This window comes from Accipiter gentilis, chromosome 5 (assembly GCF_929443795.1).
Source record: "Accipiter gentilis chromosome 5, bAccGen1.1, whole genome shotgun sequence".
NCBI lineage: Eukaryota > Metazoa > Chordata > Aves > Accipitriformes > Accipitridae > Astur > Astur gentilis.
The window spans coordinates 31293012-31318405 of NC_064884.1; the positions used below are offsets into that span (position 1 = coordinate 31293012).

The 25394-nt window shown below is 35.2% G+C and overlaps 1 protein-coding gene across 5 annotated transcripts in view; it reads right to left on the bottom strand.

The window, feature by feature from the left end:
- Positions 1–25394, bottom strand: part of SCAF8 (SR-related CTD associated factor 8) — a 168838-nt gene that overhangs the window by 98216 nt on the left and 45228 nt on the right. For 2 of the 5 annotated variants that reach the window (XM_049801207.1, XM_049801206.1), the window contains exons 10-20: positions 23614–23745; positions 23344–23456; positions 22649–22842; positions 20063–20163; positions 18470–18583; positions 17652–17808; positions 16351–16481; positions 14666–14810; positions 14055–14135; positions 13381–13602; positions 11027–12737 (exon numbers count right to left, since the gene is read on the bottom strand). In XM_049801207.1, the coding sequence (XP_049657164.1) occupies positions 11041–12737; positions 13381–13602; positions 14055–14135; positions 14666–14810; positions 16351–16481; positions 17652–17808; positions 18470–18583; positions 20063–20163; positions 22649–22842; positions 23344–23456; positions 23614–23745 (3087 nt within the window). In that variant the 3' untranslated portion in view covers positions 11027–11040. Of the gene's footprint in view, positions 1–7080; positions 12738–13380; positions 13603–14054; positions 14136–14665; positions 14811–16350; positions 16482–17651; positions 17809–18469; positions 18584–20062; positions 20164–22648; positions 22843–23343; positions 23457–23613; positions 23746–25394 lie in introns of those variants that run through there. The other 3 variants (XM_049801208.1, XM_049801205.1, XM_049801210.1) reach the window with 2 other exon arrangements.

Below are 25394 nucleotides of genomic sequence, written 5' to 3' on the forward strand. Positions count from 1 at the left end.
AATTGGCCACATTTCACGAAAGGGGTAGCCAGCTGCTGGCCTTGTAATTCATGTAAAGTCCCTGGGCCCCAGTACAGATGATAGTTAACTAGGGGAGCAACTCATCCAGCTGCCATTCTCGTCTTCTTATATCCAGGGGCTTGCTGCAAAGAGGGGTTCAAAAACTGGATAAGCTGTCATGGCAAGGCAGGCTCACTCTTTTTGTATGCTCCTCTCGCTGCACGTACCCTGAGGAGCTGCTCTTCACAGAACTTGCAAATATCTTTTCGTGACACACTGGACCTTCCCTCTTACAAAGGTGAGAAAGACTACAGTGGCTGGATGGACACCACAGCTTTAAGTAGGTGGGGAAAGCATAAAAGAATAGCAAGAGCATATGGAAACTGTTCCTTCAAAACCCATCAAAACTTCACTTTCAGACTGAAGACACTGGAAACAATGCTAAAATAATCAGTTTTTTAAATGCTCACTGCAAAGAGGTTTTGCCAAAGAAAAGAAAGAAATGAGACTGAAAATACAAACTGGGGAAAGTATTTTATCACTCCAGTCGAGATTTTGTGCCAAAAGAAAAACACACCAAATTTTCTATTTCAAACTTTTTAGAAATGGAGAACAATGGCATCAGAAGGATTTGAAAGGCCACTGGAGAAGACCTAGGAACATCTTGGTTAGGAACAGTGATGACTATGGGATGTAGCACTTTTGTGCCAGCTAATACCACGCATTGTCAAGACCACGTGAGTAATGGGAACGCAAATGCAACTGAGTGGTATATTTGAGGTATCCACCTACTGCTAGCATTTCAGAAGGTCAGAACTCTGAAAAATTTCAGAATTTAACTCTTGGCCTTTTCCCAGAAAGTGCGACCTAGAAGTTGGAATCACATACCTATAACATCTTCAGGTATAATTCTGTTTCAGAACAATCCAAACAGGCACCTACAGTGGTTTAATCATCTCTCATCTTTCTTGCTTGCAGGGTTCCTTTCAAGTAGAGCACCTGTTCACAAATCTGACTTGCCAGCAATGATTAACTCTAAAAACATAGTAGTTAACTTCAAATACTTCTCCTATTTATAAATATTAACCACATGACAAAGTTCAGTATAAAAAGACTATTCTGCTGCATGCTGTAGTAATACTGCTATTGTGGCTCAGGCAGAGAAGAAAACCTTGATCTGCAGGTGAGCAGGAGCTTTGTGCGTCTATGGCTGAACACAAGCCCACCCTCAGGGTGTCCGTCTCTGCACCTGTAAAGCACGGCAGTTTGCCTGGACCCGTTTGCACTCCCTGTGTTACCTCACAGCCTGAGACGAAAAGTTGTGGTAGGTGGTTTTTCCAGCCAAGTGCCAGAATAATTAAGGCTTTCTCTGTCACAGTGTACCAGAGCATCATTTTCTATAGTGTAAGGCTGGGAACTTTATACTCTCACGTAACAAAACTAATCATCAACAAGACTGAACCCTTCCTCATATGCAGCAATATTTTGTTTCATTTTACTTCAAAAAATAAGATCCTAAGCACCAAATGGTGTAAAAAATGAAACCAAGTGTTTCATAGCAAGCTAAATTTAGAACCTTAATATTTAGATTTTTAAAAATTCACCTGATTATCAGAGATGATGTGCACTTAAATCTGTATGTGAAGACACCCATGTCTAACTTAAACTCCTTTGACACAGCAAGAGTGGAAGACAAAACAAAGATGCTTCAGCTAGAGAAACACCATGACTGTAACATGTACAGCAAGAGGAAGAGTTCATGCTGTACTTTTGTGTTTTCTTTCATATGGTATACACTGTAAATACTGTGGCTCAGCTTTCCAGAAGATTCTGTAAAAATGGATATATATACATACATCAATAGTTTAACAATAATAAATTCTAATGTAGTGTGTATCTTGTCGTATGTACCTCAAGTCAATGTTAGACAATTACTCTAAGACAAGATGTATCATTTCAAAGCTGTATTATAAGATGCTTATTAGGTCCCAGTTTTGAAAAATTTGAATGAGACAAAAGGCCAACAGTGAAATTTCTTGGGAAGGATGTCTAAGAAAATATCATTTTCAAATAGATGGCTTTCAAAAAAAGCCAATCATTTGGTAAAACAAACCATGAATGAAAACCTTTCCAGTTCTCCAGCAGACTTTCCTTAGGTCTTATTTTCTTACCCATAAAATGCCAGAAATAATTGCTTTTGCATATTTGTTCCTTTTGGATTTATGTTTGCTTGCTTTCCTGTCACAAGATGAAAGACATTTAGAACAAATTAATTCTCAAAGTTGGGAGAAGTTAAATTTTCCATCATTTTCAGACAATTTGTTCGTTAAATTTCTTCACTGGGAGTAAGAAAGACTAAAATATCTGGTAACAAGGTAAGGAATGGAGAAAGGAAATGCAAGACCTTGGCATTCACTACACTGTGCAAGTGTTGCATGGCACAGCTCCTGAGGTCACTCTAACTTATGCAACTTGAAAAGTTAAGCACATCGTAGACACCATAAACTCCTAGGTGGTGTAAAAAATGCTGGTTTACTTATGTTTTTGAACATGCTGGAACTAGACTAGCATGACAAAAATATGTAATTTTGGATAAAAATTTTATTTCTTTTTTACATGTCATCCATTCTTATTTCTATTCTAGTTAATACAGAAGTGCAAGAACTTTTCATTGGAGAAGGAAATTTATTGAGGAAAGCTAGGCAGCACATTCTAAAATGAAGTAAGAAAACTCTATTATTTAAAGAAAACATTTTTCTTTAAATAATTTGAAGAAAAAAATGCTATTTAAAACACAACCTTTCAAAAAAGCAGTAATCAGATGGGGAAAAGAAAGCTAGAGGACATAATGGATTCTAAATGATCAGTGACTGCGTGTTACAGAGCTGCTCTATGTGCTGCATTGAAAAGATCAACTTAGAAAGTACGATCATTTTAGGAGAGCTAGAAGATGAGACAAATGCATTTAACTAGGTCTCATTTGCTTGGTTTCTTTCACTCCATGAACTTCCTAGCACAGGACTAGACAAGTACAGTGCTTGCAATTTTTTTTCAGACATTTTGTGCAGTCTACTCCGCCATACTCCCAGAATCTTGAAACAGTCTTTATTAGGGCTACCTGCTCATAAATACACTGGGGAACAGGATTTGAAACAAAAAAAATTATCCCCTCCAAGGCTTTAGGCTTAAAAGCAGTATTCAAAAAAAAATAATTTAAAAAAAATAAAAAAATCAATGAAACTAGAACCAGATGATGTTCTACCACCAGCTTTTCTAAAAGCTGCTGAAGAAGAAACTGAGACACACAAGACAAGGTGTTTGAAATTCTGGATCCAGTGAAGCCAATGGCAATGTCCCACTGGTAAACAAGTGAGGATGTAAATCACACTGTTTTAATACTAAGACTGAAGCACTTAAGACTTCAAAAAAGTCTCTAGAAATAACATGAAAGGCAATGTAATAAATTTCATCAAGAAAATTGTATTTTCTACAGATAGCAGAAAGCAAACAATACCGTAGCTAGGACTGTTCAAACTGGGATACTACTGTGAAATACACCCTTTTAACTACTGAGATACTTAAAAGTAATCAGTAATTATCTCTGTACTAAGTAGACAATCCTCAACAGCAACGTTTCAGATTGGTGGTTCACGCAATTCAGTAATCTCCTCTTTTGATTTCTCTGATAGTTTTGCCCCAAACAATCAAAGAATCATAGAATCATTTAGGTTGGAAAAGACCTTCAAGATCATTGAGTCCAACCATCAACCATGCCCACTAAACAACACCACTCTCAACTTCCCACTAGCTGTCTGTGTCTGTATTACAGTGATGCAACATATACAATGCATTACATATTAGACAAAATACATATGCATTAATCAGAAGATCCTCTAATCAGTGTTCAGAGTGGAACCCTTAACAAGGCCAGATTTGGACTGGGAGGCAACACAAACGAGGAACAAAAAAGTCTTGGATGTTACACTGACACCTCAGTTCAGCACGTTCCTCGCAAGTGAGATAGTTATCATGCTTTTACCTGAGTTCTGCAGTATCTACTACTTACAAATACCCACATAAATATGTTAACAATTGTATCAAGTTATTTCTCCAAGAATGTTGTCTTACAAATATTTACACCTTCCTGTGTTTTGTGGTGGGTTTTGGGTCTGGTTTTTTTTGTTTGTTTGGGTTGTTTTTTTTGTTTTGTTGGGGTTTGTTTATTTTTAATTAAGGTACAACCAACATTAAGAAAAATGCTCAGACTACTTAAAATCTTTGGATACTTGCTTGCCAATTAGTGAATATTTAATCAGAATATATGCATTAACTTTTATTAAATATAAAAAAGAAAGGTTTATTCATGCTTTTTAACTGAGGTTTTACCTGACAAGCTACTGCCTCTGAAACAACATTATCTATCCACTGGTTTACATATAGATCCAATCTGTACAGCATTTTTGGTGTCTGCCAGAATTCGCCATTTCATGCCATTTTCCTGTTTTCCACAGTGGTTTTCATCATGCAACAAGGATTGCAGGTGTAAAGCATGTATGAAATTTGTATACAAAACTTAAGACTACATTTCAATATTTTGTATAACTAACATACTAACCCTAATCACTTCAAGGTTTCACATTCTAATAAAAATAATAGGTGACTCGCTCATTTTATCAATTCACAGAACTACAGCCCATGAATTTCATATTTTTAGTAGTGAATTTTTGATCAACATGAAATTTGAGAAGATGCCATTATTTTGCTTTTAATAAGTAACAAAATTCCAAATTAATCAGCAAGCATTTCAATTTGTTTTCAGTATTTTACTTTTAAACACAGATAACTTGAACAATAAGGTTCTTAATAGTGAATTTCCTGTATTGGTAGTCATACTGTAGAAGAAATCCATATACTTCAAGAGAAAGACTTACAATTGTCCTAGATTTAAATAATTATGCAATTGAATTACATAATTCAAAGGTAATTCTAATTTGTGGTAAGAGGAATTCTGTGATGGCACCACTTGACAAAATAATGTATTGCAAGCATGTCAAAATAAATGAAAATTGAACTAAACAGACTAGTATAACTTTCAGTAAACAATTTTAAAGCTGGGTGTCCATTTAGTATTTACGTACTTACACTACTGAAATGACAAAGATTTTCTTGAAGAAAATCACTGAACCCAAAAGTACATTTCAAATTCTGCAGACAAAAATGTACTGATTTTGTCCACATTTTTATCTAAAGTTTGAAATTTAAGCTCCTTTTCAGAGGGAAAAACTTAAGGCACACTTAAAACTGCATTTCACTGCATTGCTGAATGAGAAGTGATTACCTCAGAAACAGCACAAATCTAATAATCATAATCTAATTTTTCCCTTGATCAACTAAAGTGACAAAGATAGAGCTTCTTTTGACTAGACAAAGGCAGATGGATTTTTAGAAGGGATGGTATACACTAAAATAATTTCTTCTTAATTTCTGCTGGTATCAAGAAAAAGCTACATTTCTTATTTTTGCATATGTAATTATAATATGACCTCTCCTTCAGTGTGAAAGTGACATTGAGATCCAAATTCCCTGCATCTATGGCCTATGTGAATCCTACCAATCTATGTCCAAGTTAACTATTCTATACCCACTTAATACTCTTCACCTATTAAGGATTTTTTCCACTGGCTTGCACACAATTATAACACTCCAACACAATTATAGTGCTCCAGTATACAAATCAATATGGCTGTGAAGTTTACCCTAGCTTTAGAAACACATCAAGTCATCTACCTTAAAGAATCTCACAGTTTTTCCTCATTTCAACAGAAAGCTTGATAGATGCTAATGTGAACACATACCCGTTATACAATACACGCTTATGTGAACACATACCTGTTGTAACACAGAGATGCATACAGAAAATCATTCAAGAGGAAGATTGCAGCATTAAAGCATTACAACAGGAAGGAAAAAATGTTCAGCTAACCTATCTAAAAGTTGAAATACTCTCTGACCAGACAATTTTTTGTAAAGCACAAAATAGTCCCTTGTCTGAGGGAATTAGTATGATTTCATCTAATACGAAGAAGAAAAAAAAAATTGAAATTAACATTAGTGAGTTAACTTTAAAAGAAAAATGACAAAAGTACAGATTAAGATTAGTAAACCAGTTACACCACTAATACCACTGTTACTATGCAAGTGCTGAAATGTGAATTTTAAACTTCTTAAAAGGAGAAAGTACATTCATCTTCAGCTGCACAACGTATCTTAACAACCTCTTGAATTTTAAGAGTGTGCAGATGACTGGTCCTTCCCCTCCTCTAATCTTTGGTAGCAGAGCATCTAAAAGAGACTAAGAGTAGGACATTGAATGAGACCACCCTTTTTCATGAGGTCTGTGCACGGTAGAAAGGAATATAAGAATTATGGCAAATACAGTTTTACAGCTTATCAACTTCAACAAAAACATTATTAACAGACTGTCACACCATCCTATTGCTGACAAGAATCACTTTTCAGGTCCTGTACACCTTTGCTGGAAGTTATTTCTTTTAAAGAGATGTCATGAATTTTCTTTTTAGTAGCTTTACTTGACTTTTCCTGACTATGAAATATCATGTACGTACGTTAATAAGATTCAAAATGTTTACTCAGTACCCAAAGAACTTGCACAGACTAAGTGGAACAAAAAACATCACAAAGAACCCTTCAAAGAGAAATGTAGGACTAGTTACAATTAAGAAAGTCTTGCAACATGTTATTCTCTTTGCCACTGCAAAGTTTCTGCTGATGTGAATGAATATAGTGAAAGAACATGGCAGAAAGATGCTTTTGCCATTCTTGTTCAAATAAATAGCTTCAAATTAAAAAAGAATATCCTGCCTTTATGCCTTTTAAATCAATCACCTACACAAGTAGATGGCTTCCCAGTACATGCTTACTTGTGAAAGCTCAGCACTTGAGAGGAAGATGTGACTAATGTAAAATTCAAAGAATCAGCAACAGCTGTCAACAAGGAAAGAAAGATCCTTTCATTACCTGAATTAACAATAACAAAAAACTGTCCTAATTCTTCTTGATGACTCCAGATACTCTGAATAAGTTTTAAAATTGTATCTGTTCAGCTCCCGTTATCAAGAGACAAAAAAAGTCACCCTTACATACATACACCCTTAAATACAAGGAATGAAATTTGGGATCCATTTTTACCAGTTTCAAATCAAATTATCCCAAAGATTTGAGTTAGTGGAACATGAATCAAGAAACTCAGTGCTTTAAGTGTTGACTGACATAACCTACACTTGCACGTTTCAAAACTGCTGACACTGTATTTTGAGAGAATTCTGCAATAAAATGGCTTATTTTAGAAATACCTTCTACAGACAGTTTATTTGATAATTTTTCAACTGTGCTTACGTAATGCCCATGCATGCCACACTACAGGCTTGATTACAGTATGCCCGTCTTGCCTTATTCAGGGTAAGAGTACCTTAACTTCATAAATAAAGCCATTTAAATCACTGAAATGCCTTGAAGAATGGTATAGTAGTCTTCTAAAGCAAAGGAATCTTACAGAATCTATTCTCTTGAGTTTATAATAACAATGTGAAGCACTACATATAAAAATGAAAGTGTACAAATATCTCACAGAAAGAGGCTTCAGCAAAGAAATCATGTCCTTATAGCAAATGAAGGCTATATTTCATCTTTGCAATCTTTATGGACATAGCATTCTGCTCAAATACAGTACACTGAAAGATCAGAATTACAGTCTGTTTAAAAAGGTAATAAATACATCAACTAATGCATAAGGTTTTCAAGTAAATGTGCATGCCTAAATATATTGCATTGCTTGCAAAGCTAGCTGAAGTATTTTTCAATATGTATGTTACTTATGTAAATAGTATATCAGCTTCTTCAGTTGCTAGAATCGACACCTTTCACCACTAAAGAAAGCTTTAAACACACATAAGCCAGAACTGCTGCCCAAATGCCTGGGGCCCATCTTCTTTCTGTCCCATTCTCACTCTTCCCTTTGCATCAGCAAAAAATACATGTCACTACTGTGAACCACACCATAGAACTGATCTGGATCTCAGGACTGCTCCTTTCAGTGCACCTGTTGGTTTATGATGGCTTAATCTACAGTGAGAAAACGAAGTCTTCACTTAAACTCTAAAAGATTTAAAAATTCCTACTGGCAAGATAAAGAAACCATACAGTTTCAGTAATATTAAGTCCCTTCTGAGTTTCTGAATATGGCTATTTTGATAGCATTTGTCTGCAGTCTACATTAATAAAATAAGAAATGGAACCATTCTAGCTGTAAACATGATGCAACTGAATACTGTACAACAAACTTTTATTCTACAAAAAAATAAAATAGCTGTTAGAAATTGATGGTATAACACATATGTACAGTAGCCAATTTATTAATGCTTGAAAGATATTAACAAAGATGAAAAATCATTAAATAATACATTGTTTTATACCACTACCAACCAAATTGTTTCACATCTCTCTTGTGGTAATTTACCTAAACCATCATACTATGAGCAATTCAGCATACTGCCAGTCCCAGTTTAGAAAAACAAAAACAGATTAACTTTCAGTTTTAAAGAGGCATTTAACAAAATGTTTGAAAAGCTACTGCCAATATGTGTTTGATTCTGAGTATTTATGTGGTCTATATGACTGAAGCCTTTTCAAACTGCACATATTAAAATGAAATAAAGAAAATCTCTTAAGTTCACAAAGTACCCTTTATAGCTATTTTGTGCATTTGGACTTTCACACAACCATATCCGCCTGACCATAATACTACTAGTAGGTGGTGCAGCAGCAGCAAAGTTCTTTGAGCCAGTCTGCTCATGAAGGTATTTTACCTTAAACATTGTTCATCTCAACTCCCGAGACACGTTCTGGTAATAAACACATCAGCAAGGTCTATTACAAAGCAATAGTTATTTAATGCATACCTCACTACATCCTAGTAACTACTACTTGCACAGTAGATAAAGAATCATTCATTCAAGTCCACTCTTTCAAAAGGCTACCTTCATTAAGCTGACAGTTTGTTTACTATCCAGAATAAAAGTCCTTGTAATTGAAAAACTGAACCATAACACAGCATGAAAAAATACTCCACCTCCCAGAGGGAGAGGGCAACACACACATGCATAACTTGCTTCTACAAAGACATGCTTATGCTTTACACTCATGTGACATTCTCATACTTTGATCCCTTTGGGGGAAGCAGAAGGGGAATTAAAACTTGCATGTTAATGTTTTAATGTTAAAAGATCAAAATTCTGATCTGAGCTAAAAATGTTTCTTCTACGAAAGGGGCATTCATGTAACAGAATCTACCCTTAGATCCTATTATGCAAAAGAAAAACAACTTTCTCAAAACTGAGTGAAAGGATGCTTTCAGACACAGAATTTTAACAAAAGTTATGTTGAAAGAAGTTGGTGAAATGCACTTCAGTGAAACAAATTGAAAATCTGGCATTACCCTAGAGCCAAATCTTTCACCACCAATTTAAAGGATACACAAGCAGCAAAGTAGGTGAAACAGGAGAGAATAGCACTACTAATTTACCTAAGCAGCCAATTCATCTCCACAATTTAACAAGAGGTTCTACTCCAATATTAAGCCATCAAAACACAAAGCCCCCCTTATTTCTGTTAAAAACATGTAGGGTTTTTTAGACCAACAACAGCTTTTTACTTTTCGTGCAACATTTCTGGACTTTGAATCACTAAAAACAAATAACCACAAAGTACTGGAACACTACCACTATCTATCCAGAATACCAAATATATTACAAAATAAGACAATGCAAATATTTGCTTAAGGTTTGGCTTCATGCATATCTGCATTTTAAAAAGTAAGCTAAAATCCTACTGTATATTCTTACAGTACATCATGTTCCACCTTCTAGAAGTAGCAAGAACATCATAACAATGAGCATGAGAAGGTAAATATAAGCTTGACAGTATTGCAGTGAAGTAAGTTTTGTTATCTTACTACCTAAAGAAGGTGAAAGGCAACTTTTTACAACCTAATTTCATTTCAGTTTTATTGAACTGTCTACAGTATTCTGTGAGTGTGTGCACATACACAGGCACGCACAGAAAAAGTGGTATCTACAAACAGTTTACACAATTATTTACATACATATATTATTTACATAAACTAATATGACTGCATGATTTTCAATCTAAAAACCATATGCTTCTTGCACATATAACTGTTGCATTGGTCTTACAAAAATAATATAAACCTTTTGCAACAACTAGCTAAGCACATATTATAGCTGATTCCAAGTTTTTAGAGCTTGCAGGTTTTTAAAAAAATACAATACCTAGAACACTGTTATCAAACAAATATGCTTTATTGGCATCTAAAAACAAAATGCACCCAACATTAAAATGTATTTTTTCATTTTTTTAAACCCACTGCAGTACGAGGAACAAATCACAAACACTTACTTTAGAGAAAACAGAGACTATAGTGTAGATTTTACAAAATCACTTTTAATCTCTGTGTTATGCTCCTTATATAACATGGGCCATTTCATTTTCTGCCGAATTGTAGGAACATAAAATATCACAGCTTTGTCTATACTTTAAGATTCTGCAGCAGCCTAAAAACACGGACAAGATACACCAGCACCTGTTTTCAAGTATAACAATTTCGATAGCCAACCTAAGGGTAGTATCTAAAAAATTCCATTTTCTTCCATAGGAAGTCTTTGTTTGACAAGCTGTTATTTTATCTTTGTGAAATTAAAAGCAAGTGGGGGAAAATTTATGCTTTACCAGAGAAATAAAAAAATGTTTACCTACCATGTTCAAATTAAGAACAGTGTTCTATACAAGTCAGTTGTACAGTTATTTAAGTGAAAGATGAACATGAACATCAGATTAACTTAATTCTGGCAGACAAAAGTGAACTGCTACGGTCCAGTCAGCCATTTATCTATTACAGAGAGATGACAACTTTACAAAAGGTATCTTTTACCTACTGAGTGATGATTATGTCCCCTCAGTTTCTGTGCTTTCTACCACTGGTTCACTTTCTATATCAGCTTCTGTGTCACTCTTCTCTTTGTTTATCTCGACGGAAGATGTCAGTTTTTCATAAAGTTCTGGATCATCCTGCACCTGTGCAGTTGGTGGCTGACTTTCTGTCTCTGTATTTTCACCGTTTACCTGGGGCATATTATCGGCTTTGCGTTGGGAAGTGGCCCCATCAAAATATTCAAAAACCCGTGGATGTGGAGGAGGGATCCAGTTGTTTGACATTCTGTCTCTTCCAAACCTGTTCCCATTAATTTCTCTGCAAAAATTAAAATCTCTGTCATCCCTATCCCTCTGTCTTTCCCAGGGTCTTCTGCGGTCATCAAAATCTCTGTGAGCATCTTGTTCAAATCCTCTATTCCAATTGGGACCACTTCTACTATCAAACCTATAGTTTACATGCCGAAACCTCTCTCTGTCTTCATGGAAGCCTTTAGGGCCACCATAAATAGGGAAGGCATGGTGCTCTCTTTCATCATAATCTCCTCTCTGTCCCCAGTGCTTGTCTGAATTGAAACCAAAATGCTCTCTTCGACCAAGGTTATCTATACCCGGTCTTCCAAAATTTTCTCTTATGTCTACGTGTGGTCTTGCAAAGTGTTCTCTTCCATCTACTGGAGGCCTTCCTATGCCTTCTCTTGGATCAACTGGTGGTCGTCCAACGGAATCTCTAACATCCGCTGGAGATGGTCTGTTAAGATTATCTCTGTTTTCCACTGGAGGAAAGCGATAATCTCTGTCTCCTTCCTGCTGAATGTTATCACCTCCAAGCGGTAGTCTTTTCTCTGGATTAGAAATGCTATCAATGTTTTGTCTTCCTGGTGTTCCAAAAGGTCTTTCTGTTTGATTAAAAATATCTCCTGGAGGAAAAGGACCTCGAGGTGGTGGGTGAAGAGATGGATCAAGGATTGCTGGAGGAGGAATACTACGCTGCGGTGGCATTCCTGGCTGCATTAATGGAAACCTTGGTCCAGGCGAATGGGGCATTAGGCCTGGACGGATATCTATAAGAGGCATTCCCGGCATCCTTTGACTACTAATATTTAGATGAGGCATGTTTTGAACCCCAGCTGGATGCTGCATTGCCAGAAGTCCAGAACTACTTGAAATATTTGGTGGTGGCACTCCCATAAGTCCAGAACTACTTGAAACATTAGGTGGTGGCATTATGAGAAGCCCAGAGTTGCTCGAAACACTTGGTGGCTGTACTCCTACCAGAACTCCTGAGCTGCTTGAGACACTGGGTGGCTGCATTCCTGTCAGAAGGCCAGGGCTGCTTGAGACACTGGGTGGATGCACTCCAGCTAGAAGCCCTGAGCTACTGGAGGCGTTTGGTGGTTGCACTCCAGCCATGAGTCCAGAGCTACTTGAGACACTGGGTGGCTGAACTCCACCAGCAAGAGAAGAGCTACTGGAGACAGTAGGCAGCTGCACTCCTCCTGCAAGACCAGAACTGCTTGAAACAGTTGGTGGTTGCACTCCTACAAGTCCAGAGCTGCTTGAAACACTGGGTGGCTGTACTCCTCCTGCAAGTCCAGAGCTACTTGAGACGCTGGGTGGTTGCCCTTCTCCAGTAAGCCCAGAACTGCTTGAGACACTGGGTGGCTGCACTCCTCCAACGAGTCCAGAGCTACTCGAGACATCACTTTGCACTAAAATGCAGCAACAAGAACAACAGTTAATAGAAAATGCCAGTGTAACACATGGCATTCAAAACAAAATGCAGCTTAATTCATATTCAGTTAATTCATTCAGTGATGATACTGCTGACAAGACCTGTCTCAGTTTCTATAATGAACATACATAATTTTAATCACATTAGTGATAAACAGACATTATGCCACAGAAATGAGCATCTCTACACACTAATGAATGTACAGCCGCTTAAAATTGACAAACCCCACAGCCATCATCCAAATTATGCAAGGGAAGTATTAAAATCTTTGATATAATTCTATAAATTTTATACTATCCTACCCTCTCCTGCTCCCTTCTATTGCCACTTGTGTAGTAAGAATGCACTTTTAACAAGTTTTCTAAAGGGCTTCAGGTCTCAGCTTTACTTCTTGAGTCTATGAAGAGAACATCTCTGAGCATAAGCTGCTAGAAATCAATGATCAGATGATGACAAAGATGGTTCCCACTACTGCACCAACTTAAATTGAAAATGATACCCAGCCTAAAACTTCCTACTCTGTAGTTATTAGTACAATGGACTACAACCTGATAAAAAAATCCTCAGAAGTATGATGTTTCCTGTATGCAATGGTATCAGACAATAAAGACATTTCTTACCAGATCTACTGTTTTCACTGGAAGAAATCTGAAGGTCTGCAAGATGTGACCCCTTTTCATCCGATTCTGGTTTGTTGATTGGCAGAGGATTAAAAACACTTCCAGCAGATAACGTTGGAGTAGCTAGATTGCTAGTAACTGTGCCAACTGGTAGAACAAGGCTAGTAAAAGGAACATCCTTCATTGTCTCTTGTGCAATTGGTAATGGAGGCTGGACTAAAGCTGTAGAGAAATAACAGAAATGTATCACAGTAATCATATATTCAAGCCTTCAAGATTAGTTTGGCAAAGGACAGGCTGACAAATCAAAATAAGTGAAATTAATTATCCTGTTACATATTTTGATAAAAATGTCTTACCCTCAATCAGCACCGTATTATTTAGTTTTTTGTAGAGACCATGAACTGCAGGCAACCTAAGCCATCAGTATTCTTGAACAGATATTTTTAAACATTAAATGAATACAGTTAAAATGCTAAGCAAAAACAATTACGAATTATTCAGTGACTAACACCAAATAGCTCAAGTAACAGATACATCTGTTAGAGGCAGGTTTAAATATTGAACTATGCACACAAATAATAAAAAATTAATTTGCTACATTTTTTTTCCCCACTAACTCCACAGTAAGCTTTTCATAACACACAAAAAACTACTAGAAGAATCAAACTTACGTGTTGGAACAACTGGTGGGACAACAGGTGGTGGAACAACAGGTGGGGGGACCACAGGTGGAACTGGGGGAGGCATATAACCTATACGGAAAAAACCCGACAAATTATTACAAGGCAAGCAAATAAAGTTTTGCAGTAAAAGCTTGCCTACATTATCCTGAAAAGCTGCATCACTGAAGACTAGCAAACAACAAATGTATAGGAAGAGGTAACAGTGGTTATTGTTTTCAAAAACAACCCCATCTTTACTGTAGATGATCTGCATGTACATCTTAAAGTGATTTCTGCCACCAATATCCCAAGAAGAAAACGAAGAGTTTCAAAATTTTCCAAAGAAAGGAGATTAATCTTAAGGATTTTAAAATTTTCATTTTTATGAAAGTTCAAAAAAAGTTCTGCTGTAATTCCTATTCTTGACAGAATACACTGGTAAAAATAATATTAAGTTAGACATAGGAAATTTCATACTAGATTAAAATTAAAGATTCAAAGGTCAACTGGTTCAAACAGTAACCAGTAGCTGATGGAAAACTATGCAAAGCAGGATGTACATAGAAGCATACAAACTGAATATACTCATTACATACTCAACTTCATTTTTAGTAACTTACCTGGAGGTGGCTGTGAAGGGTTGAAACTCGCTCTCAAGAAGGGTGGAGGAGGAATTGCACTATAACCAGGAGGAGGGACAGACATTGTGACAGGAAACGCAGGTGGAACCAAGCTAACAGCAGGCACAGCTGGAGCTACTGGAATCTTTTTCATGGAAAGAAAAGACGAGCAACTTCAATACTTAACAGTATACAATGACACTGAAAGAGGGACAAACTGATTCAAGTGCAATTCATGTAAAGCCCTAAATGTACCAAAGGCTTTGTATATATTCTGAATACCCTGAAGAATTAAACTGTATTCTGAAATGGTACCTACACTGCAGATAAACAAGGACACTGGGAGAATCCTATGCTACCTTTTCTTTAGTCTAAAAGAACAGAAAAACACATGGTTAAACGCTGTATTATTCAGGAATAAAAATTTACCTATGGGAGAGAGGCGAATGCAGAAAGGGAGACAGATAGAGAACAGGAAGGAAAATGTAGATAGTGTGGCAAATTGGAAGCACTTAGAAAATTTTACATATTTTAGAACAGTACTGGAAAGTTCAGTTTAGGGTATGTATTTATAAGGTTAATAATCCTGATGAAATCCTGAAAATTACGTGTTTAGATACAGTGCAGCATAATTGCAAGTAATTAGCAGCAGAATAAAAGCAATATATATCTATATTTAAATATATACTGATCACAGTGTACACTAGGAGACAGCTGAAATAATACTGAAGACAATTTTTGTGAAAAGAAAAAAGCTCAAAATTCAATGCAAGTAAATGCAAATACGTTAACTTTCATAGTAATTTCATGTAAGCTCAAGTATTGGAAATTTCTAGACACGTTAGGGAAGATAAAACAGTAATAACATGAATGCAAAAAAATTTGTATTAAGCAACTGCTTCTCATTTTACAATTTCATATAGTAATTATAAAAAAGGATTTGGAGAGTTTGACAAAAAGCATTTTTATTTATACTTGATAAACATGTGTAGTATAATATACTGAAGAAAAATTACACTGTATTTTTCTAGCCTTCCACAATACCTTGTTACTAACTGGATGTTAATAAAAATTCTCTGGTTTAGCAGTAGGAAAAAAATACAGTGAAGACTCTTATGAATTACTGCATATGGAGTGCAACAGCACACTACTTGAATAATCAGATATTTTAAAGATGAGACCGTCCCAATAAAATCCTGCCCAAAATTATTGAGAAAATAATTAAACTTGCATTCAAAGCTGATATGGGGAAAAGCACATCGGTAAAGAAGAAACAAGCCCAAGTAAAAAAAAGATTACTGCATTGCACAGCTTACAGAAGGATGCTTTGCTCTATAAGCAAAATACTTTCTGTAGGCTCATTTTAATTTCTCCTTAAAAAACTAATGTGCCGGTATTATTTTTTTTTTTAATTTTTTTTTTACAATTGCTCTGTCTTCAACAGTTAAGCCTTCATTCGAGATTGTACACAAGTTTGGTATATGTTGTGCAAGAATCTAAAGATTTTGCTAAACCACAGCAACTGATTCTACTCTAAAATATTTCAGAAAGAAACACACATGGGCATAGGACTTAAGTATTTTTGATTTAAGTAATTTAACTCAGCATTAAAATGTATCTATATTGAATAAAAAGCTTGTCCTCCAGTTCTGTGGGGTTTTTGCAAACTTAAGACCAATACAAACCTGCAGCATAGTGACTGGTTGCGTGTAAGCTTCTGTCTGCGTTGTAATAACTGTACTCTTATCAACTGCAGCACTCTGTGTAGTTTGAATATTTTCTTTAGCAGCTTCTGAGCTTCTGGCTGTTTCCCATTCTTTAAAAAAAAAAGGTATATTTTTAATATAAAAAGATAATTAATATATTATTTTTGTTTAAATACTAAAAAGTCCTCTTCCTTCTTAAACAATAAATTTTAATCTGGTATCTATACAGATTCATTACAAACAACCCCCAAACTTATTATGAAGAGAAACAAGTGCTATTATTTATTATTATATATTTTAAAGAATGTAAAATTTCTTTAATCACCTGCAATGGTCTGTTGAATTAAGACTGTATACAAACTGATTTTTCAAAACTTGCCAATTTTTTTCACTAATCATTCCGTTAATAATTTGTAATATAAAGCATGCTCCAGTTCTCTAAAAACTGTTGTTGTTAACATATCTGTATTATCAGCTGGCTACTGTACAATGACAGAGAATGTTAAACAAACCTCACCCCAACACCCATTTCTTCCTTCTGTCACTTCCTCAAAAAGTTTTGTTTCTCAAGTATAACATAGTGAATATATTTCAGTAGTGTTCCATGTTTTAATTTTTCTGTCGTTTATATTCACTTTTTACTCAAAGCAAGACTGCTTTTTTACCTGAAAAATTATTGTTGCTATTACAAAACAGTCTTAATCTAGTGTTTGCTTCAGTATAGTACAGTCATCTGGTGCTAGATCCGTCTCCAGAAAGCAGAGGACTCGTGAATCTTTTACAAACCTAACAAACCTCTCAGTTACCTGGGTTTCAGAGTAAGGTCTAACATTACTTGCTTTCCTGTCTCTTCAAGTTTATGGAGGAAATACCTTAGCGTTCAGCTAAGCTGTGCCTATTTGGACAAGTTCCAACTCCAACTTAAGTCTTATACCTGAATATGAGGCTTTTCATAACCACAAGCAGATCATTATTTCTAGACAAATTAATATTTTACATACTTGGAAACGAGTAAACTGTAAATTCATAACTGTTTTTAAAAAATGCTAACTTTATTAACTTGCTTAAATTAACTCTCCTTTGTCACCAACTCCTCATTGTCATGACAATCAACTAGTTACTCATCTACAAACAGTGCCATTTATATTGTAAACAAGTAGCTAGTAAAATATGTAAATTGAAAGAGACTACATATTACCTGAAACAATAAACTTTGAGGATTTGCAATTACCACAATACATAAATTTTCTAACTATCAGAATCACTGTTAACATCTGTACCTGTATTTACTGTTTCCTGATCAATCATGCCACCTTCAGCAAAGCCCTCCAAATCATCCAATTTTACTTTCTCCCAAGGAATATATGAAACTCCCAGATCCACATCCCAGAATTGCTTGTATTCTGTTTTCACACCTTTGTTCAAAGCCCAGGCAATCTGAAAATAAAACCCAACCAGATAATCTGGTTAAATCATATAACCTGTGAACAGAATATTTCAGATAATTTCCTTCATGTTTCTGTCACTGCAGATCAATCTTCAGTGTCTATTTATTAAAGTTTTTAAAAGATTTAATTTTAAATAAAACTGTAGGAAGTTTACCTGGGCTCTGCAACACATATGTGGAAGATCAATTACATCAAAAAGCTTAAATTTGTTCTACATTAATTCTAACATATATATGGGGAAATTAAAAATACAGTATTTCAAGGACTCATCCTAAAGCATCAAAGAAAGTAGAAAAACCCACAACATTTAATCATATACTAAGATTACTGTAAAATTTAATATTAAGTGATCCATACGGTCAGGTACAGGACTTGGGTTGTTTACAGCCTTGTACTCTTATTACTAGCACGCACGTAAAATGTTCTCCAAGTATTTCCTAGGTATCAAGTTGTAATTTCATTTTACTATCTTTCATATCGCCTGTTAAAAGCTGCATTTTAGAGAGGAAAGAAAACAATTTACATCTTACTGCTTCATTATTCTTCCCTATGTTGTACGTTTGAATGAACAGCTGCTAAATGACAAATCATCATATTAAAACTGTACTGCATTTGAAATAGACAGCATCCTTAGATTAAAATCAACTTACCTTAATAATTTTAGATCCTATTTTATAGGACCCAGAACTAAGTTTCTGAAGAGCACGATACGCATCTTGTCTGTGTACCATACAGACATAAGCACAACCTCTTGGGGGAATCATCTATGGAAAAAAAGCAATGGTCTTAAAAAGTAGGAAAACCAGTACTTCAGATTACGTAACTACACTGAGTGAATACTCATACTAAAAAAGGAAAGGCTTACACTGTAAACAATCATCACCTTAATCAGCAACATTAACAATTTTGAGCATCAGCAAAACTTAAGACTGTTATTGACAGGGTACTTCAGTTATAACGTTTTCAAGAAGCAGCAGCAAGCTGAAGAATGGATACTAAAAATAACATGAAAGATTTCAACAACATGGAGCAGGCAAGAACTGGGAGCTATACTATGACAACTGCAGAAAATCAGAGGTTGTTACCTCTTATAAAGCTCCACATTCACTGCAAGCTGAGCAACAACCCTTCACCAAGGTGCAAACTCTGTGCTTAAAAGTACCTTGCACTTTTGAAGGGTAGAGTCCTCATTCCTGAAGCGTGATTTCCACTAGCTTTAATGTTTTATTTAGGAAAGAGAAGTATGATGTGGCATGTAATCTTTGAAAGTTTGCAAATCATGTATGACAACTGCTTATTTTAGTTTTAGTCAAAAATATAGGTGCGCTTTTATGTTGGTTAGGAACACACAGTAACATAATGAAAAAAACATGTAAGATGACAGATTTAATGCAATTCTTATAAAAATATGCAAATCAAAATGAGGCTTAAGTGTCAGGCTATGGGGTTTATTTGACTTGTGAAGCTTTTTAAAAGAAAACCTATTTTGCCACAAAACCTACTCCTTATTAATTATATAATTGAATATATTAACGGGATAGGAAAAATAGTAAAAATATTTTCTGAAATTAATTAAATTGCATGAGAAGCACTTTAAAACTGCTGGAGCAAAAGACAAAAACCCCAAATTTCTCTCATGCATATATGTTACTTCGGGAGAAAAATACCTTCTCTTGAAGCTCAATTATAGGCAACACTGAATTACGACTCTAAGTATCTAAACCTTAATTACTCCAAATAATGACAGATGTATCTCCAAATTATAAGCATCTTTTTAATTGTCATAGTTTAGAATAAACACTTGCTTACAGTACAATTTCTTTTCTTCTCAATGTTTTATCCACATTGATTCCACTTAAGGAACCCTGTGTATGGAACGTAACCAAGAACAATGTGGATATGTTTGTGTTCATTAGTCCAAGGAAAAATGATACCTGCCTCATGCCCCATCACACAAAGAGAAAAGGCATAACTTATTTGTTAAGACCCTGGTTTAAAAAACCGTGTTAATTGTTAGTGCTTTGGAAAAGCCATTCTACCATGAAGTGTACTGTCTTTATTGCTTCAGAAGACAGTACTTGGAAACCAACAAGCAAATATCATAGCCACAGTTTTTAAACAGTGATAAAAAAAACCAGTCTCCTAAATACAAGGTTAAGCTGCTAAAAGGAATTCAGAGGCATAAGCATGTTTAAGTTACTTGTCTGTAATCCCTGAAAATGCATGATAACATGCTTACTTACATTAATTGACTCTATTTGTCCAAATTCTTCAAACAAGTTAGTTAAATCTTGCTGTGTAGCCTTCTTGTCTACTTGACCTACCCAAAGAGTAGTACTGCAAACTGTCAAGAGACACATTCACGTCAATCCAAATACTAGAACGTTAGCTTATGAAATACTCTACAGCATGGATATAAAAGGCTTTACAATTAGACAGAAATCACTGATCAAAAAGCAAGAATAGTAAATCTATTACTTACTATATAGAGATTAACTACATTAACAAAAATGTTAAGGGCTAAAAGACACCAAACAGATATTCAGTACAAATGTTCACTCTTCTTCTTTCATTTTTTTTTTAAACAAAAGAGTTGCTTTAAAAGAAATGAAAAAATAAAACTCTGTAGATTATTAGCTAAAGGTAAACTGCAGTAGAAATTACGGGGGCGGGGTGACACAAAAAATCATTACTATTCCATGTTCCATAAAAAACATGCCGTTAGGATTTAAAGTCAGTTTTAATGAAGTAAGACTAAGTTCTAACTGGCTAGAAGCATATTACAGAAGGAACTTCACTGCAGTTATTATGCACTGCATTTTCACCTGAAAGAAATGGAAACTATACTTCTACTTTACCTTGGGGAACATCCCAGAAAGACAAACATGGCTGAGGCCCACCATTGAGCTGAAGATGTCCATAACACTTCTGACTCTTGTCAGTTCCACCACAAGCCCTGATCCCTGCAATCTGTCTCCCAAATGCCTACCTCAATCCCCTCGCCAAATATAAACCCTCACTGACGTGAGCTAAAACTTCCTTCTCCCATATGTTCATGGTTCCAATTTTTTTGTCTCCCAATTACTACCCAATCTACGTGTGCAAGCCTTGACACAGTCATAGCAGTTACTTCCACTTAACACAAAGAGATCTAAGCAAGAGATTAAGCCAATATTGGTCGTTTTCCTCAAATAACTTAATACCATGAATAATACACCCAGGATCTTAAAGGATCTAAGGCAGAACCAAACCGGACAACCTGGATCTCTTGGGCCTGCCCTAACTTGAACGAAGGAAACATCCTTTCTTCGTTATGATCTTGATACATCACACATCCCTTCCTGTACCAATCTCGGTGTACCAAACTGGAAACCAGTTTTGTGCATTCCTCTGACAAATAACATTTTCAATTTACAGCAGTACTCAGCAGTACTGAGAATGACTAGCCTTAAGATTTCTCTTGGACAAAACTTGTTCCTCACATGCTTGTAGATGGCCCTTTTGATTCTCATGGTGTTAAGCTCTATGAAACAATTCTTCAGACCTCAGCAAGTGGTAACAGTGGCTGTCACTGAAAAAAATTTCATGAAGTAAAATGTTTGTCAAGTGAATTACCTATTTATTTATTTACACCCCCCACCAAAGTTTCCAAACTTTACTTGGCCTTCTTAACATCTCCTTTCCATGACCTGGATCACTTCACAGGACCTAAATTGCTGCTGCTGTTCATCAGGTTACTTAACATCCCTTCCACTCAGTTCCCACCCATTCTGATTATAGCTCACTGCTTTGTGGACTACTGTGAGAAATCTACACCATAAAACTGATTTGCCTCTTTTCACGTGAAAAGCCAGAGAAGAAAAAATTATACATCTAAACTGTAGTACAGTCCTGAGCTTAAAGCCACCTTGGAATGATGTAAAATATCAATGTGAAGAGAACAGAACATTCTTTCCTTTGCAAAAATGAATTTTGAACTATTTAACTTGTCAGATAAATGATACAGTTTTAAAACACAAAATAAATGCAAAACTACATCAGAAACTGTGTATAATCTATATAAAGCTAAATTTGGGAACACAAGTTCATTACAAAAATAAATTAAGTACAATTATGCATCCCTAGAATCCAGAGTCTTGCGAAGAGCAGGAATGGGATATACTGACAAAGTAGCAGATGACTACACCCAATTTCACTGCTTCAAGTGCTCATCTCAAAATACATTCCCTTTGATTTATGCAACTGTGTGGAGAAAGTTCTCCTTCTCCCTGCTATCCTCCTCCTTTTTAGTATGTAAATTCTCTGTAGAAATGACAGTAGTGCGCAGCGGCACTCTGCAGAAGCTGAAATCCAATTGGTTTTTGGATACCTTCTTAAGATACAGCCATTATAGTCAGTCTTATGATAGCAAATTACTTGTTTCACATTTCCACTTGCTTTGGCTCTATATTCCTGTGATAAAAAGCACTCTAAAAGTTTAACAAAACTGGCCTCTATTTAAGATATTCAGCAAAGTGTCCAAAGTGTGTACCACACACTTAAAATGTCTTATCAGCGTACCAATTTTCAGGTCAAGCACTGATCATCTTCAAATGCCCCACAGAAGACAGCATTAAAGAAAAAGCAGATTGTAACTTAGGGACAGCCCTTGCTACTCTCCGTTCAGTTAGCGCAACAGTATGAGTAAAATCATCAGTAGAACAGTATGATACTTGCTTTCCTCCAAGATGAAAGATATACCCAAGTTGTAAGAAACGTTGGAAATGAAAAAAAAAGCCTTTTTTCCCTTTAATACTCTATTATCAAAACAATAAGCAGCTGTCACTTACCACTTAGTGTTTTTGACCGTATAGGAGGCAATCCCTTTTTCTGACGTTCTTTTTCCCTTTCCCTAGCCCTTCTTTCACTGGAATATGACCGAGACGACTTTCTCTTCCTTTCTCTTGATCTCGAGCGTGAACGTTTTCTGTGTTTACGCTTACGAGAACCAGATCGTGATCTAGACCTCCGTTTCCTTGGTGACCTACAAAATACTTAATTTCAGTATGCTGAGTTAAAAAAAAAAACAAAATTCTGATTTAGTTATCTTTTAACTACAAACTTTAAAAATTATACAGACACTTCTGTTATATTCACTCAAACTGCTTCAACAAATAAACTTTATGCCAGTAGTGCAAGGAATAGAACATACACCTTGAGCTTAAAACAAAACAAAACACATTCAAAGAGTTCCATAACAGTATCTATTTTTCTGGCACAGAAAACCTGACCAGCTGCTAGCGTTAGTTATTTTTGTTACCTAAACAGGTCTTAAAAAAAATTAAAGTAGAGCACAGATATGCAAAATGAACTGTCACAGAGAAAGTCTGCATCTAACACACAAATATTAAATTAACACTTTTTTTTTCATTGCCAAAACCAGCTCATGACAATTTTGGAAAATACGGAATTGAGAGTGATAATCACAAATTGCAACTTTGTTTCAGAAAATCTTCATTTACGTAAGACAAGTTAATTACGAAACCTTGAACGAGATCTTGAACGAGTTCTTGATCTTGAACGAACAGCTGATTTCTTTTCTTCTTGTTCAAAAATCTCTTCTTCAGCAACATCCTGTCCTTCATCTATATCCATGTCCTGAGGTCAGACATAACAGATGTTCAATAACATTTAATAAATATAGTCATGATGTATATGACTATATTAAAGCATATATCCATATCACTCATTTTTAAATCATCTTCCTATGTGTTTTCCTTTCAACTTCTGTAATCAAATTTAAAATACGTTTTACCTGTTGTTGAATATCCATTGAATCATCTACATTTGTTTCCACTTCTAAAAATTGCTGCTGACTACTCCCTTGTGATGGTGAGGCAGAGTGCTCTGAACCAAAATTTCCTTCTTGATTCTCCTCAGGGCTTGCCTAAATAACAAATAATAATAATGTATCATAAAAAGCCTCATAATTCAAAATGCTTACTGTGTCAAAATGTAACAGTACCTAAAACAAGTGTTCTAATACTTCTGAAAAACTATTTATCAAGTTTCTCTTATTTTCCCCACTTCCCATTAATATGAAAGCTTAACTAGATGTCATTCCATTCCATTCCTTTTTTTGGTATCATCCTTAAATACAAAACTTGGAAATAATTAATATTCCTGACTATAAAAAAATTACTATTTGCTGAATCAAAAAAACAAAGTACAGTATTTGTTGCTTCATTTAGCTGGCTTGAAAACAAAAACTCACAGGACGAACAATAGTGCTGGCAGCCATATGTACAGTAACACTGAAAGATACCCATTGGTCATCCATGCACATGCATTAATAAATTATATTCTGTTATTAATATAATGGAAATATTTGCAATAGCAATTGAACTAGTTAAAAAATTTACATTTAACTCCAAAATTTCTTACAGTGTATGATTTAAGACAAGTAATTACTACAAGATTAGGGGGGTGTTGTGTCATTTACATGAGCATGTCAATTATGAGACCTAACAAGACAAGCAGTTCCGAAAAAACACCAAAACTAAAAAATGTAAAATACTAAATGTATTGTTGATTTGCTAAAGAAGAAACTATAATAGCCTGTACACTGGATTGAAAGCAGAGATTTGGAATAAATATCTGTAAGATATGAAAGAAATTCAAGAAATACAGGAAATGCAATGAAAATACTCAGAAATGCTATCAGGACAATTTTAAAAAGTAATTTTAACCCTATAATCCAATATTGCAGGTAAACATTTCAGTGATTCTCACTACATTTTCACTTTATTAAACAAATGCTAGATATTCTATCTGCCAGGAGAATTGTAGAAAGTTAGCAGAATGACATGCAATACCAAGGTTTTTTTCTTTTGTCTTCATATTTTTAAACATCTTATAATGACAGTTTGCAGAAGAATAAAAAAATTCTACTATAATTCAGTTAATGCATTTTCCTTCTAACATCATCCATTTTGTCTCATTTTCCCTTTATTTAATTATTCTTCAATAATCTGTTGATAGCAATTCCTACATTCCTTGTTGCTACTTCTGCCTTTTATCCTCTTCCTCTGCTCCTAATCAGATGCTTAATAATTTCGTTTTGTGTTTTATCTTTCCTTCTCTTCCCTTAATCTTTCTCACTGATGCTTAAACATGGAATTAAAGAAAATTGTCCTTATAACATGCTGCAGACATTACAGAGTAGTTCCAGCAGAAGTCTGTATCTTTTAGGTGCTATCAACGTGAAAATAAAACTTCCCTCTCTGCACTGACTAGACAAGAAGCTGAGCGGACCTGAAGTAAACAACTTCTGGACTTAGAACAGAAGATCAAATAATAACGGGTGAGTCATATGAACATTCTACCCATAAATGTACTGTAACTTAATTTCATAGATGAAATTAATTTAAACTCTAATTCTGCTTATTTTACAATAAGGTAGGCATTCAGCATTTTTATTTTCAAATTAGATAGTTACTTTTAGATATGTCACATCAAAAGCTCCTAAAAGAGATGCACTCTTTGAAGTTGTATTCCTTTACAACATTTTTTAGTGTTTAAAGCCAGAAATTGCTA